The sequence below is a fragment of the Haliaeetus leucocephalus genome, unplaced genomic scaffold (genome assembly GCF_000737465.1).
Source record: "Haliaeetus leucocephalus isolate CR32 unplaced genomic scaffold, Haliaeetus_leucocephalus-4.0 Scaffold173, whole genome shotgun sequence".
Lineage (NCBI taxonomy): Eukaryota > Metazoa > Chordata > Aves > Accipitriformes > Accipitridae > Haliaeetus > Haliaeetus leucocephalus.
In genome coordinates this window covers 14,879,441-14,899,787 of record NW_010972609.1, presented here as the reverse complement: position 1 = coordinate 14,899,787, position 20,347 = coordinate 14,879,441, and the positions used below count along the sequence as shown (strand labels likewise).

The 20,347-nt window shown below is 50.0% G+C and overlaps 1 protein-coding gene across 1 annotated transcript in view; it reads left to right on the top strand.

The window, feature by feature from the left end:
* The window catches only part of SLC22A18 (solute carrier family 22, member 18), a 60,121-nt gene extending 40,330 nt beyond the window's left edge, over window positions 1–19,791 (top strand). The window contains exons 7-10 of the mRNA XM_010563937.1: window positions 583–683; window positions 10,490–10,591; window positions 14,368–14,488; window positions 19,604–19,791. Coding sequence (XP_010562239.1) covers window positions 583–683; window positions 10,490–10,591; window positions 14,368–14,488; window positions 19,604–19,791 — 512 coding nt within the window. The remainder of the gene's footprint in view (window positions 1–582; window positions 684–10,489; window positions 10,592–14,367; window positions 14,489–19,603) is intronic.
* Window positions 19,792–20,347: the final 556 nt, after the last annotated feature.

Genomic DNA, 20,347 nt, shown 5'->3' with positions numbered 1-20,347 from the left:
TGTTACGCTTTCCAGAAATTGCCTTAATTGAAAAGCAGACCCAGCCTGTGCTGATTTTGCCTGTACTTTCCTGACTGCTTGTGTCGACACCGCTCACGTGCAAGTGAGATTTCATGTGCCACCGATGTCATTGCCAAAGTGTGCAGCGAAACCACTGTATTTAGGCTGATGTCACTGGCTTGCTCCCTATGGTGAAAGTCTAAAGTCAGGCAAAAGGGGCGAGGAATCCAGTCAGGTTATTTTTATGGTTACAGTCTTGCCTGAACAAATGTTTTCTTGCTGTCTTAATGGTTAGTCTGGCTTCGGTGATACAAATATTTACCAGTTTATAATAAACAGCTGAATCTACAGCCTACATAGTCACATTATTTAAAGATGAAAGTAAGGGGGATAAAAAAGTTAACATTTAAAGATTAAATTACTACACTGACTTTGAATAGGATTCTGCTCATGTTTATATCCAGTCCCAGCAACCCCAGGGAGAGCTACTGACTTGTACTGGGGGTGATTGGGAGCAGGATCTGGGCCACTATATGCAGTGCAAGTATATTGATGTATGCTTTTCATTAACCCTCCCTCTAGGATTGTTCCTGATTATGTTTTCCATCATTGCTATGGATTTCTTTGGCTTAGAAGCAGTGGAGTCTGGATACCTGATGTCATATTTTGGTGTCCTTCAAATGGTAAGTGAAGTGGAAGTCCCCCTCTTACCACACCGCTATCTAATTTGCTACCTTGTTGACACATGCTTTTCCAAATCCAGGTGTAATATTGACAAGCAAATCCTAGCTCTGCCATGTGTCACTTGGCTTCAAAAAATAGAAGTGACTCCAAATTTATTCTGTTCCTTGGAATGGGAAGAAATCAGAGCAAGGAGTGTCCTGAAAGCTTTCTTCCCCTTGTCCCTCTTTGCAGATCTTTAAGCTGTGGAGCTAAAATTTCCTCGGACTGACGTGTTGTCCTGGTTTTTGTAACAAAACTTACATTGAAGCTAAATTGCCTTGACTAAGGTTTTCTCTGGTGCAGGTTAGCTAATTTACATTTACTTAGTAGTACCTTGTAAATTTATGTAAGTAGATGATCTTACTGGCCTTTTCACAGATCCCTTCAGTGTAGAGGAAGGACTTGTTTCTGCTGTGTGGAAACAAGCACAGCAAGCTTGTACTTTCCAAAAAGAAAAAAAAAAAAACAAAACAAAAAGGTGGGCAATGGAACATGGTTAGGAGACTACCAAAATGGGTACAACGGAAAAGTCAGCTGAATTAGGCAGTAGCAGGGCCAAAAAAGTAAGGTGGTGTGTTATAGCAGAATGTTCCTTTTGGAGGAAAAGGCTAATAATTTTGCAGAAAGAGCAACAGATGTTTATAAGCAAGCCTCAAGGTAGGAATGCAAGTTAAGCAATATCCTGAAGGAGGGTGGTCTAGTTATTAAATCTGCCTTCATTTCCTGGGCATTGCCGCAGAGTTCCTGTGGGATCTGGAGGACCTTCTCATCTGGGAAATGGCAGCTTTAGTTCCTTCCCTTGTGATTGGATTTGGCATGGTGTTGCCAGTCACTTGGGCTCTGCCCTGGTCTCATCAAACCTCGGCGCCTTGGCAGAGCATTTGACAAGCGTGGCTGTATGTCAGCAAGTGGAGTCTGCAGAGTAAACTGGCTGGAGCTGAAGAGCTGGTGCCTTTGCCATGTCTGTTCTGGGACGGTGGCTTTAGACTAGCTGTCTTTCGATCCTGTGAGCTCAACATCTGCTACCAGCTGGATGCACTCTCCCATCCAGTTGCGTTGGAAAGAAAACCAGTTTGTCGCTCCACAGCATGGAAAGAGCATGATGAGTGGAATGATCAGCAGCTGCTTTCCAAAGCACGCTTCTGACCCCAACTCCACTGCTAACAAAGGCTGTCCCTACATTAGTCTTTCTATGCTGCCTCCTAGACCAGGATCTGCAGGAATCACTCAGGTTTTAGAGGGGCCAAGTCACCTTCTGATATCTTCTTCCCCCTTTGAATGTAGAGGGACTCCCCAACAACTGTGGTCTTCACTTAGATGTATCAGTTAAATCCCTGTTATATATGTCTACACTGAAATTAAATTTGGGGTTGCAGCATGGCTATGGTGTGCTTGTTTTGAGCCAGGTAACGTGGGCAGCAATAGCTCTTGTACAGCCAGGGCTGGAGTGGCTTCGTGTTGCTAGATGGAGCTTAGACGCTGCTGTCAGGTCTGTGATATCTGTCTTCAGGACACTGCTGTTATGTCTGGGATATCTGTCTGTCTTCACTGCTATTGTTTCCCAGGTTAGTTTGGTTGAAACTACTGTAGATAAGGTTACCTGTGCTGCCGTGCCAGTCCACCCTACATATAGATACAGCCCTGGAAGATATGGGAATTATAGCATTCACTCTGCTTCCTAATGAGTAATCAGATGCCAGTGCTAACCAGGGACCTGACCCTTCCCATAGTCACAGGGTTTCATCCCACAGAGGCCAATCATGCCTATTACCACACTCTAACCCAGCAGTGGCCTACAGGCTCAGGTGCAGCATCTACTTTGCTGGGGAGTCTTTGCCTCGGGACATTTGACACAAAAACTAGCTTTTGTCAGCCAGGCAGTTTTCTTTCATCTCTCTGTGCAGTTTCTGTCCGTGTTGCTATGCATATTCTACAGTGCATGACTCTGGGCATCAGAAATATAGGAGCGGAGTGGTCATAGGGTACAAACTTCTCTTCTTCATGATGGTGCATTGGGGTTTGCTGCCAGAACCCCAAAAAGGAAAGGGGAAAAAAATGCTTCAATTTTTTAAAGCCAAGGACACGTGATTCCTGGTGGCAGCAAAGCCATTTTGCCTAAGAACTTGCAAAGCACTGCTTTCTTCTTCGTTGCTTGTTCTTTCCGCTTTATCAATGGCAGCGCCAAGCTCTGCTCTGGTTTATGCAGGACCAGATCCTCAACGGGTCCAAACAATACTCTCACCATCTGGTTTTTAAATTATTGTAAAACATTAAAATGTCTATCTTTACTTTCACATCAGGTCTCTGGCTAGAACCACCCAAAGATATCTCTTGCAGTTAGTGACTGGGTTAACGTTTTATGGCTGCTTTCTCTTGGGGTTCATCCAGTGGAAGATGTATGCAGGGAATGCAACATGTGCTGGCTCTGTCCTGCCAAGCCCCAGAGCTGCTTGTGTGCCTTCATGTTGCCTAAGCTGGCATTTCAGATGCATTTGTTTCTGCTGTACAGTGAATTGATACTGCTGGAGATATAAATGCAGATTGAGGTGCAAGCAAATTCCACCAGTCTGGATGGGTGAACGGTGATTAATATCTGCTGACTGGCTTCCCACTTCACTGAGTAAATTATAGCTTTCTTTGTAAGGAATATAATGTCCTTTTCAATGAATTTCATCAACCAGATCCTCAGCTTTGATTTCTCATTCCTTATTTTGCCTTTCCATAAAACATTGTGAGGGTTTTCCCATTCTCCTGGACTTGCTCTGAGCCCTCCTGTTAGAGGAAACACATCCCCCCGTTTGCATCTCTCCCTGGATCTGAAAATGGGTCGTGTTCAAGGACTTCTATAGGTGGGAGCGTCACAGAAATGAAGGGGAAAATAAGAATCAAACCGTGTCCTATTTACTTTAAACCTCCCTGTAGACATTGAACACAGTGCCTGGGCGGTTGCATAGCACGGCCAGCAGATACGCCCAGCGCCATGTCGCAGGGTCTCGCCTGCTCCCAGCACGCGTTGCATGCACTAAGCGGCTTCAGAGATGCACAGGGAACAGCACAGCGAGCAAGGCATAGCTGAACCTTTTACTCAGTTCTTCCCCAAAAATGATACGCTGACAAAAGCGTTGTCTGCTCTGCTAATTCCTGGCAATTTTTAGTAATATTATTTCTTTGTGTTATTGTAGTTTCTACTTTTTTAATGAAATCTTCTCAAAACGAACATCTTCCTCTTGCACAGAAAGTCATGTTGCAGCCCCCTTTCCCAGCCCAATCAGCAATCCCAGGATGACTTGAATAGTGATAGTATCTACCCACTTTCCTTTCCCACCCCAAGCATATTATGCTCCAATTGCTTGACCTAATTTTTCAGCTTCTCAGCCTCATTTAACCTACTGTGGTGAGAAGCAGCCAATGCGCTGTAAACATCTCTGTTTCTCACCATTTTTCCCATTCAAGCCAGCTGCAGAGCACCTAGAGAGGAGATTTTGAATGGCTTTGGGTCAGTCCACCTAATTTTAAGTAGGCAACTCAAGTACTATGTTGTCAGTATTTCAAACAGCTCTTTGTGTGGGGAGATCGGCACAGAAACACTGACCCCCCACAGAAGGTGAGGCGTTTGCCACCTTTGCAGACGGAGGATATTAGTTAGCCGCCCCGCTAATTCAGGCAGCCCTCCTGAGGGATCCCATCCAGAGCTCCTCAGCTTCACCTTGTCACACTTGATCCCATCTTGTCACTTTATGACCCTACAGGACCCCAATATTTGGGAGGGGTGCCCCATGCCCAGCCTGAGACCTGTGGGTTTGGAAGGAGGATTCGGGGCTGGCTTTCAGAGCCTGGGAGCCTCATGAGCTTTGAGTGCCCAGTCTCCAGAGCACCTTTCTTGGTTGCTCCCTTGCTGAGCATCAGCTCTGTCCACATGGGAACCGTTCATGGCGCTTGCTAGCGGTGAAATGGCTCAGCTCGTGCTGGCGGTGGGTTTTGTCCTCGCCGTGCTGACCGATGACCGCCGCTCATGGCACGGGGCATCCTCGGCACCCTCTTCCCTCCGCTGAGGTGGCTGCCCACAGCATGGTCACCCTTCACCCGAGCGCTTGTGGAACATCTCCTTGCTGCCACTTGTACCCCTGTGTGGAGGGATGTAGGTTGCCTTGCTGCTGCTCCCAGCCCATCTGATGGAGTCCCAAGTGACCCAAAGTAATACATCTGCTGATGCATCATTGTAAAAGTTCCCATGGGAGTACCTGTCCACAGGGAATGGGGTCTTCCCAGCTCTCCGGATGAGGCACTGGCCCAGGAGCTGGCACCAATTTACTATTTGGGGTTAGGCAAAGAGCATCATTTAATAGCAGAGGATATTGGAAAGTGTGGGGCAGGCTTAAGCGCAGTGAGGGTGGGAAGGGGGCTCGCCTGTGGGTCGGAAAGGGCCAAATGACGTCAGAGAAGGGTGTGCGGGAAGGCGGTGTCATAGCATTGGGACAAAGAGCTGTCTGAGGAGGAAACAAAGTCCTTGCTTAGAAAATGGAATATGACCGAGGCTGGAGTGGGCTGATGGGGAAGTGAAAATAGCAAGTGGGGGGTAATTCGAGCAATCCAGGGCTCTGCGGTGATACTCGAAGCACCCTGATAGCATGGGGCTGTCTGCTGAGCTGGGACTGTGCCAGCATAAGTCGAGGAGGAGGAGCTGGGTGGGAGATAACAAAATGAGGAGGGGAAGGCAGACAGCGGGAGGGGTACCTCTGTGCCTGGTGTCTTGTGTTGCAGAGATTCCCTTGCTCATGATATGTTTGAAGCATGTTTATCTGATTGCTGGTGGGTCTCCAGGCAAGAGGTGTGAGAGCCCATCAGGGACACAATCCCTCTGTCCTCCGGGGCTGGGCTTCCAGAGTCCTCTCATCTCAGAAGCCATGCAAACAAAATTTCCCTTATAGTGCATGCCTGGGAGTGTGAGATGCCATTCAGTCTCCCTCCAGAGAATAATTAATTTCATAATAAGTTAAAATAATTTAACTTTGCATAATGGGCAGAAGCGGGCCTAGGCTCTGGAGTTGCGAGAGCAGTAGCATGGATAACTTCCAGGCGCAGTATCTGGCTTGGAAAATGCCGTCAGAGGATTAGGCAAGTGAAATACCTGGAGTCCCTGGTTGATATCTAAAGTCACATCTGATGCTTAGATTTCAAACCGCAGGAGGGGGTGGGGGAAGCTTTCCTTTAAGAACTTTTTCTCCAAAAAAACCAAAGCAAAACGCACCAAACAAAAACTCTGGGTGGGACAAAGGGGTAGATATTTATAACCCTGAGGATCAAGAAATCATAAGACATCTGTTCTATTTACTGCGTTTAAATGTGTATTGTTATACAAACTCCACCTCTAGCTGTGCAGCTTCTGGAGGGACAAGTTGGTACGGAGTGATCCTGAAAAGATGAGAGAGATTCCTGGAGGAGAGATTTACATTGCGTATCATCTTATCACCAGTCTGTCCCTCTTGCTTTTTTTTTTTTCCTCTGCACAGCAAAAGAGATGATTAAAGAGCCAGGGATTTAATTACAGCCAGGTATGCCTAGGGGGAAAACCCACTTGGTGAAAGGACCTTGCAACAACAAACAGAAAGTTCTCCAGTTTCCTCACTTTGAAGGATTTAAATCTATGGAGGGGAGTGGGTTGGAGGGGGAAAGAAAGCGATTAGGCTGGAGTTTGCAAAACACACGGTCCTCTTCCCCCTGTTCAGCAAAGTGCTGCCTTCAGCAGTTTGGTCCTCACCATCAGCTCTCCTTCCAGTCCCACCATCCTCCTGCTCCTCTGCAAGACCTGAACTACTTCTCAAGCGCTTTCTGGCATCACCATGTCAGTAGAACAACTCCCTTTTCCCCCACCCAAGGTTTTGCACCAACTTCAGCCTATGCAGAAAAGCCTCGTGATTTTTGTTGCCCTCTGTGGTCTGCCCCAGCCGGTGCCCACCCGCGCGTCCCACCCCAGCCGGCACTGCGCTCGCCCTGGGAACTGCCAGCCGGGCACAATTTCAAAGGCAAGAGATATGGGTCCGGTGCGTGGGAGGCTGCCTCTGATGTGAATCATGCTATCTGTGCTAGGGATGGGGCTCTGCACCTTCTCTGCTAGGCTGTACCAGCTTATCTGGCCTGCTGCGCGGGCCTGTCCGACCTTCTCACGTCTTTTCATTTCCAGGCTGTTGGGTGAAAAGAAATTTAGTTTGTTGCTGGGCTCTGTCAGGCTTTCGATCGGTGCTGATGGAAGAATCTGTAGAAACAGTTCTGCATCCGCTAAGTGCATAGGACCAGCCGAGCATCTGCGTAACTCCTCTAACCTCCACCTAAGGTTGGCTACTTGCAGGTGCCAGTCCTGCTCAGCAGTGGCTCCACGCAGCAAGGCTAGTGCTTCACTGTTCAAAAGTCTTCCAAAAACTAGCACCTCAAACCTTCGAACAGCAACAATCTTTTCCATCCTGAAAGGGATTCCTGAAATTTGTTAATGAGGTTAACAATAAAGTGGGTAATTGGCTCTTCTGAGCACATGGGAGCTGCTGCCTTCCCAGAAATCAAATACAGTGGTAGAGGTAGAGTATTTTTCTAAGTGATCAGCTGAATTAGTGTAACAAATCCCCAGTTTGGCAAATCCAGCATAACGACAAGGAGAGATTTGGCTGTTCTTATGCATTTATTGGGAGACTTATTTGCCTTTAAAGAAGGAGGGGGGGAGGAAAAAAAAGGTGAGTTGGTTTTTCCTGTGACATGTGTACACAGCCACAGGCAGTGCCTGTTATTTCACTTGCAAACAATTTCCTCTCTCTTTTGTTTATTGATGACAGAAGGCATTCCAGCCAGGTACACTGGCTCTTCCCCGACTTCAAAGGAGGTCAGGTTACAAAGGCAAGCACCATCCAGGCAAAACGAAATGCAGGAGGGGAAGGCCCCTCACAGTCGATCTCAAGGGGAGGTTACATGTGAGGGAAAAAGCCCAGAACATGCCAGCAGTAATAAAAATAAGGATAAATCCCGTTGCTGCATTGTCAGTGCCACCAGGGCTTGTCCATGGGAGTGGCGACAGCCAAGTCATCTGGGATGCCCTGGTACCCCCTGCCGATGGCAGCACACGTCCAAAACCTTTCATGGGAGAGCACACATGAACCACCTTTCGCTTCCTCCTTCCCAAAGATGCCTGTGCAGGTGGCTGCCGTTCATGCAAACTGGGGGACTGTGCGCCCAGGGAAAACTGCAGGCTGGAAGTAATGGTTTTTCAGGTCTAAATTCAGACTGGAAGTGAGGTTGGAGCTCCTGGTGACTGGAAACATTATCCAGCGCCTAAATCAAGGCGCTGTGTCCAAAATCAAGACGATGGGCCTTGCCTGCCTGGGGCTTATGGCTGGATCAGCAAAGACCGTGCTGGGGAGGGAGTCGGCAGCCCAGAGAACCAGTGGGGAAGCTGCAGTCTGTATAACCCAAGGATAGCTGCTCAGCCCCAAAAGGAAAGCAGGTGACTTGGGCTGACGCTTGCCCTTGGAAAAAGTCCCATCGCTGAGTCAGTTGGTTCAGCAGTGGTGTTTTACCTGGCACTCGTATTGCCACAGTCCGAGTGATGGGGAAGCTCGTGCTGAATGCCAGCCTTGGCACGAGGACCGTCTCTCTGCCCCGCTCACTCTGGGGACAGCCCAGTCTGCGTATCTCCAGGTCCTGCCTCCTCAGAGCCTGGCTTTGCTGCAGCGGTGCTCGTTGCCTGCTCTTAGGTGCTCACGTGTAGTGACGGAGACCTTTTTGGGTACACCACTCCCGTGGCCATCAGACCGGGCTGCTCTGGGACATTGCTGATGATATACCCCAATGACTCAAGGAAGGGCAGGGACCAGGCTGCGCCTGCATGGTGTATCCCAATTACATATGCTGTTCAAGTCCGGGCAAATTGAGAAACATTTCCTTTCCTCCTGTGGTTCAGCAGAGCCAAACTGGGGTTCGGGTGATGCCACCGCTGAGTCAAGCCATGCCCTGCGATGGGGCTCAGCCCCCATCCCGTGTGACTCAGCACAGACCTGGCTGGGCCGAGCCGGCAGAAAGGACTGGGAAGTTGCAAAAAGTTAATGATGATTCTTTGTTTTAGGAGCACTCAGCTTAATGAAGCCTTACTCAGCGGCTTCTCCACCCACCCCCCGAGTAGGAGCCACTGGGGCTGGTATCTGCCTCCTCCCGTGTCCGCTGCAGGGCTTTTAGCCGGGATGACTCAGGTCACCCCATGCATCGTCCGAGCATTCCACTGCAGCAGGTCCACTAGTGTCCCCGAGGCCGCTCGGCGGGTGACATGACCGGGGAGAAACACACAGGGCCTGTCCCACTGTCACACGGTGGCCGGGCACACATGACCCAAGCTCTCAAGCCCTGCCCAAGGGTGGGGATGGGGACAAAAAGGAGGCAGGAAAAGCATTTACTGGGAACCAAAATGTCTGCTTGGCACAATGCGCCCTCGTGTCAAAAACTGCCTGTGCTCCGAAGCCAAGTGAAGGGTTGAATTTTGATGTTTTTCCATTAAGATGTAGCTTGTTGGAAACACAGTCAATTTGTAGCTATTTTTCTTTATGGCAACTTTATTTTCACTCTATTGCTGTTTGCTTTTTGCTTTTTTTAAGTTTTAGTATTTAAATTGCTTTTTCTGGACTGCTTGTCGTAGATTAGTATTTCCTTTCTTTTTAATAACTTTCTTATTAATTTTGCACTCATTTCCTTTTAGTTGAGTTTGGGTTTCATCCTTAGGACTAACACAGTAAGGATGAGCATGGCGTAGCATCATTCCAGGTCCAAGCAGGGCACCGAGGTTTTCTCCAGGATGGACTGCCATTGAAATGAAGCCATCCCACCAAACAAAGCGTTTTGAACTAGAGCTCTTCTTTCAAGTCAAAGGGGTTTTCTCTTGGATCAAACCAACTTTTCAAGCCAGGGAAAACTTGGTAGATTCCTACCTGTCCCTCCCCCAAAATGCACTCAGTCAGGTTTCATTTTCACAGTAATCTCTTCCAGCCTCTGTCCTCTCATGTCCACTTGGGCCGGCATCACCTGAAGTATGGGAGATGCTGAACAGAGAAATAAAAGAAGGAATCTCTGCTCTGCAAAGTGCTGGAAAAGACAAATACTTCCTGGAGTTTAAATTTTTTTGCTCCTCCTTCCCTCCCCCTCTTCCCCAGTTTTTATTTAAAATCTGTAAAACCAGTTCCCCGTCCTTCACGTCTGCATGTACTGCTGGGGCTGGGTATTAGCATGTCTGTCATACTTGTTTCCTGCCTAAAAATGATGAACCGCCCAATTTGTATATTTACAGTTTAAAATAATGGCAAGAGAAGGTACAGGAAAGAAGGCATTTTCTTCCTCTGCATACAAATGTACAGTTTTATTTTGGAAGGACTTGTCAAGGATGAAGACCTTAGCATTAACTGTATTTCACAAAAACAGCACAAGTTAGAAAAATTCATTTGTATCTGCAAGCATCTTTAGAAAGTTTCAGTCACCGCTGGTGAGTAGGCAGTGATGGTAAACTCAGGTGTACACCCTGAGTAAAGACTTTCAGCTGACGGGTTGGATCTATCCCTAGGATGCAAAATGCTTGAAATAATGGATCGTGTCTTCCAGCCATTTACCATGACAGCGAGGTCCCTTTTACTCCAAAAAAAGCGAGGGAATAACCCTTTGCTTGAAGCACTGCAGCAGTTCTCGTTTGAGCTTGTTTAAATTGTTATATAGTGGGCCTAACAGTGCTCGTGTGCTTCCTTCCCAGGTTGTCCAGGGTCTGGTCACTGGAAAACTCACTAACCACTGCACAGAGAGGACCCTGCTCAGGCTCAGCGTCTTCATCTTTGCCGGCGTTGGCCTAGGCATGGTAAGGCTCAGCGTGAAATCATCCATGGGGCCTTTTAATAATGCAGCGGCGCAAGGTCCGTGAGACCTGGCTGCAAGTTCTACCCCTTGAAATGCCACCGCTGGCTTTGCTGGGTGGTCCCTGGGGGCGAAACCAGCTCTCCTGGGCCTCTATGCAAACAGAGCCACGCTCAGCATAAAGCACCGCGCCAAATAACAATAAAGAGCTGTGTGAGTAATAGTTACTGGGATTTAAAAAAAAATTAATCTCACACAGAAACTTGTTAAGTCCCTCCTGAGTCACTGGCTTTGCATAGGAATCCTGCCCTCGGTCTTGTCAGCGACTGCATTTCCTGAACTACCCAGAAAGTAAATGAAGATTATGGGGGGGAAAATCATTGCGGTTGTACGCTGCTGCGAGACAGTGGAGGTTGTGTGCTCTTCTTCTGGGGCTTTATTTTTGCCTAATTCCCCCAAGCTGAGAGTATTCGGGGAAGGAGGTAGCAAGGCAATAATCTTGTTCCTCTGTTTTGGGATAAGTGACGTTACCCGTCGCTGGTTGTGTCTGCATGGGCGACAGTTGATGCCAATCTCAAAAGGTAATTGGAAAACCGAGTTGACATAGGCAGCTCTGCCGGTAATTGTGTTTGCTCAGATAAGCCACGCTCAGGGAACCGATAGATCTGCCCAGACCACGGGGACAGAGGAATGGTGCGCACTGGTCCCCATTAGCAAGGTGGGCCCAAAGGATGGTCGAGCTGTGTCAGCCGTGTGACATTCCCTGCAGGATTTGGCCTCGAGCTGTGCTGCCGGGGTGCCGGTGCTCCCGGCGGCACGGGTAGGATGGGTGCCGTTCCCACAACTGCGCTGCAGCCACAAGGAGGTCAGGGCCAAATCCTGGAGGGTATTGAGGCTCGTGGTTCCCAGCTACACGGATGAGATGAGGCACCTACGCACCTTAGCTAATCTGAGGCTGGGAAGGGAGGAGGATGGATGCAGACAAAGGGTTGGCTCTACAGATGGAGCGTGGCCCCCCTCTCGGGGATTTCGGGGCTTGCGGAGATGCTGCCAGGTGGTAGGATGCTTGGGAAGGGACCCTCCCGGCTGGTGTCATGTGGTTTTGGCTGGCATCGATGTGCCCCCGTAGCATGGGACATCTGCACAGGGCTTGGTGCTCCTGAGCATGGCCTAGGAATGGCTTTGAAGGTCTCACCATGGTTTTTTGGCCAAGGGTGGGAGCAATTAGGTGGGACCCAGGTGGACCTGGCCCATCTGGAGACCTGAGCACATCCACCCAGGGGCAGGGCGGGGTGCCGCTGGGACCGGCTCCCTGTGCCAAAGTCCGGTCCCATGGGAATCAGGCAGAGGAACAACATGGCGTAAATGGCTTTTGTGCACTGAGGTCTCACTGAGAGGGAAGGCTGGAGGTGGCTGCAAGTAGAAGAGAAAGCCTCAGTGGCAGTGGAGGGGCACATGGGGTGGCACGGCTTGCAGCGGCTAATGCCCCAGCACGGGGAGGCTCACATCGGCGGCGCGGGGAGGGGAGCCAAGAAGGGAAATCGTTTTGGAGTTGGCAATTACGCCAAGCCCAGAGGCCTGTGGACATCCTGACAGCACGGGCCGGGGGACAAGGGTCAGCGATGACTTCCCATGAGAACTATTCATAGGCAAACGCAGCTGCGATCCTCTTCGCCAGGGACGCCTTATTAAAAAGCGCTCTGTTTGAGCGGCTGCCGAGAAAACATCCGTTTCTGGGGTGGCTTTCCGTCTCGGTGGGGATGAGTGCTGTCACAGCAGCAGGCCCCAAATGCAGAGATTAATGCGTGAAGCTTTTAATCCTGCACAGCCGCTGGTGGAGGAGCATCACGCCCACTGTGCCATTGCTGCATCTGGCCTCCAAATGAAGCAGATCCCCTCCCCAAAGGGTGGAAGCGAGGAGAAAGGCTAGCTGTTAATAAAAGACACTCCAAAACCCACCTTCACATCGCTGGGAGGTGGGCTGAAGTGTTTTTTGGAAGGCTGGCACCAGTAGCAGCAGACAGACAGACAGCAGTGCAGCTGGGAAGAGGCTTCAGGATGTTCCCAGCAATCAGCAGCTGGAGAAGGGAAGGGTGGGCTGGGAGCTCGGCAGTAACACCTGGAAAAGGAGAGGAGGGGAGAGCCAGTGTCTGATCTGCAGATGGAAGCTGGGAGCATGTGGGCAGGGGTGTAGGAGGGCTTGGCGTTTGCGACAGGGAAGTTTTTCTCTTTGAAGGCGCGCTGTGCCTCGTCCTGCCTCGCTGCCTGCGTTTCCCAGGCATTTGCTTTTTGAGCCTGTCTGCTGAAACTCCTGGTTCTGCCTCCCGCACCTGAAAAATGCCTTCAGATCTGCTCAGGTCAAAAAGCCTGCTACCTACCCAGCAGCTGAGGAGCAACAGAGACCAGGCTCTGCCTGGCTCCGTCCTCTCCGAGTGCCAGGGGAGCGAGGAGCCATTTCCCCCGGCTTTACAGGAGGCGCAGACGTAGCTCTGCTCTTTTCTGCCCACTTGCTTCAGCCCATGAGGGAATTCGTACAAAGCGGGGGGAGGGGGGCGGGGGTTAAAGCTGTTTTTTCCTATGAGCTCTGCAATGTTGTCCTGCAATGACATTTGCCCTAGCAAGGAATTATTCTCCCTCCGTCTGAGTGTTTATGTACCAAATACCTGTTCCTCTGTCTTTGTTCTCTGGTTCCTTAATCAGAAGTGCCTAGATCTTAACCAAAATCTAGGCAAAGAGCTTCTCCGAGGAGAGAAACCTGGCTGTGTGTGACTCTTGGGGGAAACTAGGAATAAACCTCAATATTTCCAAGTCATTAGTGAGCAATGTCTCTGGGCTTCTCCATCTTCTGTAGCCGAGAGGCAGGGACCAGATCTCAGGAAAGAGAACTCCAGAGAATGAAACTTCTGGCTAAACCAGTGACAGAAATGTTTTCCAGCCACAATAACACACCTTCAGCCATGGGTGAGGGCAGGAGACTTGCAAGAAAGGGGGAATTTCCTTTCCATGCCCCAGAGAAATCCATTCATTTGACCAGCAGGGCTTGTGAATGAGCCCAGAGCCGCTCTAGCCCCACGGCTTAGGGAACCTCTCCGCTTTTGTTTCAGTATTAAACAGCTGGAGGGATGTCTCCACTAAGAATATGTGCAATAACAAAATCATTACTCTCCCTAATTATGCTCACTAATGTGCACTTATGGCCAGAAGACCTATTCCAGATTACTGAATTCCATGAATTTATTAGCAAGGAAGCAGCAGAACAGGATTAGAAATCCCAAAGGTACAGCATTACATAATGCAGCGCGCTCATTTATTTTGACAAGCTCAGTTTAGTTTTAATTATTTATGATAATGAACTGAAATGCCTTCTCTAGGCTGTTTTGTATAAGTAATGGAGGCTTCCTGAAGTACACCACATGCATCTGCTGTTCAGCATTTCCTTAGGAGTTGGACAAGAGACAGAAGATGAGGGGAAGGGTGCGGGGACATCACTAATTCCCAGATGCTAAAAATACCCACAGCAGTGCCAGAGAAACGTGCTGCCACGTTGGAGGGTATCATTTGCTACTTGCTCTACATGCTTGGAATAATTCACTGCACACAAATGCTGGGCTCTGAAAGACCCTGCAATGGCCAAAGCCACACCATCATGTATCAGTTGTAGCTCCCACAGTTTACCTAAGTCATGGATTTGACTTATGACGTTTTTTCTAGGTTGTTTCTTGCTACAGTCACCACTTGTGCTCTCTAATGATCCATGGTCCATTGTGTCCTGTCCCTTAGGCCCTGATGAGGACCGTGTGGCACTACTGCATCGTTGCGGTGCCAATGGTGTTTGCCTTCGGCACGCTGGGCACCATCACCGACAGCATCCTCACCAAGGCCGTCCCCTCCTCCGACACCGGTAAGACTTGGCAAAAAAGATCAGACTGGTCTTTTCTCGGTTTTGAGTCCATCAGGTTCTTCCCAGCTCACACCACCGCTATCGAGCTCAGGGGCACAGTCATGGCAAATGCTCAATTCCCCAGGAGATCTGCCTTGGCGGTTGCATGCGATGGGTGTCAGCAGAGCAGATGAACGGGGACCGGTGGTGTTAATACAGGATGAGCTTGAACAGCATTGAGCAAGCATCCTGCCACCCAGTGCTCCCAGTCCCCCGCCACCTGCTGACATCCATGGTGGTGGAGGCAGTAAGGGAAGGCTCTCCCAAACTCTCCCTCCCATGGGAAGCCAAGATATGTTAAAAAAAAAAAAAAGCTGCTGCTTTTCCACCACGACGGTGACTGAGATGGCTGCTCGTTCACATCTTTTAACTTAGGGCATCTCAGGAGGGTATTCTGGCTTGCCCTTTGGAAACATGCTTTGCCTGGTGCAGTAATTGCCCCCCTCCCTACATTTTGGCCATGTTTCAATCAAAGAGTTACTGTATTTCTCTGTACAAGGTGGCTGAAATGCAGTGGTAGACACACAAATCTTTATGCCTGCATTTTTAGTTCTTTTGCTGAAGAATATATGCCTATGTTATTGTCATGGGACCTTTGCTGAGTTTGTCCTGGGATGGAGCTGAGTTAACCTGGTTTGATGTCTTTTGCTCAAGCTCTTTCAGGGTTTGCTCCCAGAGCTGCATTCTCCAGGTACCTGAGACTCTCTGTACTTCAGCTGAGCCTTTCTGGGATGCCAGCCTGCACCCTTCATCTTCCCTAGCTGCCATCTGAGCAGATACCTCTGTACAGACCCTACCGAGAATGGGAGTTATAGTTTGCACAGCCCATTAGTGAAGTTTATAAAGCACTTTTGAGATGCTTCTGGATGAAGAGCTTTTCTAAATGTCACTTCAGCAGTTTATTTGTAGAGCTGACCACCACATCTCCTAAAAATGCTGGGAGCCTGTGATTTCTGAGTGCGATATACTTCTACCTGGGTGGACCACTTAGTTCCCAGGGAGGTGAGGACTGGGGATGTCTCAGCCCCTCCGCTCAGCCGGGAAGAAAATCTGCTGTTTCATGAGTTGGAGTGATGTTCATGCGAGGAGGGAGAGCCAGGGGGGAAGGGCACCAAGCGGCTTTGGGACATACAGCCAAGCTGGAATCCATCCAGTCTCTTCTCAAAGGGGCTTTGTGAGGAAAATCAGAGCATTGCTTGGCTTTTAAAGCCCGGACGCAGGCTTTGCTCAGAGAGGAAAATGGGTTTAGTTGCCTCACTCTGCTCCACACTTGCGTATGTTGTTAGGTCAGCGTGCGCCTCGGTGGGATGGACGGTCCCCGCATGGCAGGGCAGGACAGCAGGGCAGGACAGAGGCAGCCCACGGGGTGGTGCAGATGGTCAGGCAGGGGTTGCGGGACATTGGGGGAACCATGGGCTGTCCAGGGCTTTCTCCTGCCCGTCCGTCCTGGGCTGATGTAGCCAAGTGCTACTACAAATTACAGAGTTACAGCTGGCTCGAAACTGGGCATACCAAGGAGGGATGCTACTGGCACGGAGGATCACGACGCTGGGGGAAAACCCTGTCTCCGCCACTCCCGCCTGGCCCTCGCCTTTCAAACCGTGCTTTGTCCTTGCAATGTTTCCGAGGGAAGAGGCATCTGATGGTTTTGTGCTTGTTTTGGAGGCACTCAGGCAGGGGCCAGGGCGAAGGCAGGAATGCCTGACGCAGCAGAGCCGGCGAGCTGCCTCTCCACAGCAGCTGCAGCAGTGACAGCGTGGGTGTCTCGCAGAGAAACGTGGCTATTAAAATGCCTGCCATCCGTTTCTGGCCGTGGGTGGCACCCCGCAACGGCTGCTCCACCCGTACAGCAGCTAAAAGGCTGCTCCTTCCTATGCAAGCCCAAGACCGGCTTTGCAAAGTGAGCATTTTGGTGGCGCGTTAGAAAGCCCCACTTTTCTAAAAGCCTGGAAATGTGGCTTTATGAAAAAGCCTCGCTGTCGCTGCATCAAAAACCTGAGCGCTAGCTTGGAACAACTTTTCGTTAATGCAAGGAAATCACAGATTGAGAATTTGCCTTTGGAAACATCACTTTTGAGCCTTGCTGCTGTCTTTTCCTGATGTTTTTGCCAGCCTTGGGCCGGCAGAGCCCATGGAGGGTTTTTTTCTTTGGGCCAGGGACAGGCTTTCTGAGGAGCTGGAGTTTGGGCTGAGCTCAGGTGTCTGCCTCATCGCAGGGCTGGAACGGATGGGGCGTTGCAGGAGGATAACCTGTCCGCCCTTGCTAGACACTGAGTCACCATCCTTGCCTTTTAAATAGGTGCCTCGGAAAGGGAACGATGGGACGTAGGATGGCCCCATCCCTTGCATCCATCATCCTGCTTTCAGGACCGATCCAAGGTCGCTTCCTACCGAAGCTGATGAGTTTGCCACTTGCTCTTTGCTTCTGGCTGGGGCTTTGCACTGAAGCACAGATAGCGGAAATGATTTCATTCGTTTCCCTTTGATATTTTTTTTCCTCTCTCCTCATCTTCAAAGGCAGGAAGGGAAAATTCTGCCCCACGTGCGCGTGCTGTTCAGCTGGGCGTGCGAGCTGGTGGGAGGGCAGCCCCCAGCCCAGGGGGACTTGCATCCGGACAAGCACTCCTTGTCAACGCTGGTCCCTCCCGGAGAATGGAGGTCTTGTTTCTGCACAGAGCCCCCCACCCTCACGGGAGGGAGGGAGGAAGCCCGGCAGAGCCTCCCTGCATAACGGGCCCAAGTTTCGTGATTTTATTTGCACATCAGACGCAAAACCTTAGGAGGAGATCTTGCAGCCAGGCAGGGCTCGGTACACTGAACCCCCCAGCTTTGCTCAGGCTTTGCTGGTTCGAAGGCAGCTGCTGGCAGTGATGACTTAATCATTAAATTAGGCCCCGCGATTGCCCCACGGGCATGTGGCTGATCTGGGCCAGCACCATCATCTGAGCGCGGCAACAGGATGTGAGCTGGAAAGGAGAGCGAGCCAGGGCATCCAGCACAGCGGAGGGTGGGAGCAGGGACGGAGCCGCCCGGCTTGGGGAGCTGCCAGCACCCAACCCTGAAACCTGCGGGAGGGGAGGAGGGCTGGGGCAGGAGGGCAGGATGGACTCCCGGCCAGGTCAGGTCATGCCAGGTATGGGAAAAGGGGGGAGGAAAGCTGGAGAGGGAGAAAAAAGGGCAGCGAAGGTGCAGAAAGTAGGATAGCCGTGATGAAGAAGGTGAGCATGTGCGTTGGCAGAGCTGCGCAAAGTGACACAGGAATTTTTCTGCTGAGGTGATGACTTGTCCCAGTTAAAGCTCTTGCCTTAAATGAGATCCATCACATGCGCAGCTTTGCAACAGAGCTAGGGCCACACTGCAGAGCTGAGATTTACAATGTCCCAAAGCTCGAGGGTGTCTGACACGAGGGATCTAATTTAAGCCCATTAAAGAGAAATTATCTTTCTCAGCAACATGTTGGAGAAGTGCAGAGGGAGAGCCTGGCCTTTTAAGAGGATTGATTTCTGCTCCAGAAAAAAAAAAGGAAAGGAAAAAAGTGCCTCCTCAATCATAAGAGCCAGTTCGGCAGTTGTACGTAGTAATTAGTTTAATTCAAATACCTAGAGGGGAAAAAATAATTGCAAAACCTGCCCAGAAAGTTTGGTGGTTGTGGGATGGTTCCCATTGGCAAAGGGTCAAGGCGAGGTCCCACCCATCGCCTTTGTGTTCCCATGCGCGGGAGGAGCGCTCGGCAGCGCTTCCTGGGAGATTTCCCTCTCCGCACGGCTACGCCCTCGGCTTGGGCTCATTGCACAAGTATTTTAAGCATGCTGATAAAAGCCCAGCGGTTGCTGGCCAGCATTACGTGAACACCTGGCTGCCTCTTCTCTCTCGAAGCCGGGCATCATTTCCCTGTGGCTACCCACATTAAATATCGCACTTGGCTCCACATCTTCTTACATGCGGGACAGCATCCTCCTCATCCTTCCCAGACACTGCTGGTCTTGTGCGGTCACAATGCCTCAACACGTGCCTTGGTGGAAAATTGATGCCAACAGCCCAAATAATCGTACTGATAGTAAGAAAAATAATTGCAAATGTTACTTCAGAGCAGGACACAAGATTCTTGTATACACTGCCAGCCTGCCCTTCCTCCCAGTGTTGGGGGCTAATGATTTTCTCGCCGGCCAGCTATTTTCTGTTTCCCGAGTGTGATAGCTGTCCTGCACGAAGACCGCAGGGTAAAGAGCGTGGCGGGTGCATGGGAGCCAGCTTTGCATCCCGTGGGACGTCCTGGCCATCCGTCTGCGCGTGGAAAAAAAACCCTGCCTTTGCCAAACTGGAGGTGCTTCCCTGTCCGCTGGGTTCCTGTTAACGATGCAAATGGGGAAGCTGCTGGAGAGGGAACCAGCCCAACCAGGCGAAGGGCTTGCATTTCCATCCAAATTGAAATATCCGTTCTTTTTGCAAAGGGGGGTGGGGTGGGGAGTATCTCAAGGGGGTTCAGGCTTTATCTGTGGTTTTATTTATTTTTTCTTAAAGACCTAGTTAGACCTAAGCTTCTCGCTGCTGCTAAGCCCTCGAAAGCTATTCCTCTGTCCCACAGTAGAGAATAAATGGCAATAGCAGCTCAGGTGGAACAGGGATGTCTCAGGTAATTATGATATCGGAAGAATCTGTGTGATTTTCTTGGAAGTCTCAAACACGACCCTAGAAATTACCTCTCCATCCCTAATGCCATGCAAGTAGTTACCAGCCCTGTTGGGTGCGACATTCAGAAGCATCTTCTGGGGCCAAAGGCATCCTTGGACCCTGGTGAAGGCAGTGTTGAGAACCAGCTTGCCTTTCAGGCAGCGTTACGGTTATCCAGACCACTCAGTGAAGAGCTTGTGGTGGAAACTAGTCCCTCCAGGAGTCCTTAGCCTTAACAAACCCTAATTGGACCTCTATAAATTAATGCAAGAGACTATTTGAAGTGAGTTGCTACTACAGTGGGGGAATACCATCAGGGATGAAGGGGATCCCACATGCTCTTATCCGCTTTTCCGTCCCAAGACTTGCTCTCACCCATCTGCATGTCTCTGCCTTCTCTCTTAGGTACCATGCTTGGGATTTGCGCCTCGGTGCAGCCCTTGACCCAGACGGTGGGCCCAACCATCGGTGGAGTTTTATACAAACAATTTGGAGTCTCCTCCTTCGGCTATTTACAGCTAATTGTCAATATAGGTTTGTTTGTTTACCTCTTAAAGAGTAAAATCCCACTGAGAGAGATGAAAAGCCAGTAATTCAGTTGCAAGAAAGTAACCCCCTTACTTTTTCCATAGAAATAAAGATCTTCTTGAGGGGTTTTTTTGATTCCGTAAACCTGGAATAAAACTGTTTGAACAGCACCTGCATTTCATCAATATTTGCATCTAGAGTACGGGACAGATCGGTTTGCAAAGCCATGCTGGAGCAACTGGTGGCCTTGGGATGCCGGGAGCTATCAGGTCCCCCCCCAGCAGCAGTGGCTGTCATTGCAGGCAATCGTTCCAGATCCTCAGCTGTTGTCAGTCAGCATTCCTGCTTGGATTCACTGAAACTACGGAGCCAGTGCCTCTGCTCTGGTTTGGCCTTTTATTTCACCACCACCCCCCCGCCCCACAACGGTACCAAGAAAAATCAGGGTAAACCACACCTGCTTTTAAGTGTCATTTTGCTACATTAAATGTACCTCTGGCGTTCTTGTGCTAGAGGGGGATCGAGGCCAAAAACTTTCAAACGCTGTGGTGAAAGGTTTGCTATATCCACAGCTCAATCATGTGCAACCCTGCCTCTGGATGAGCCTGGTGGGCAGCAGCA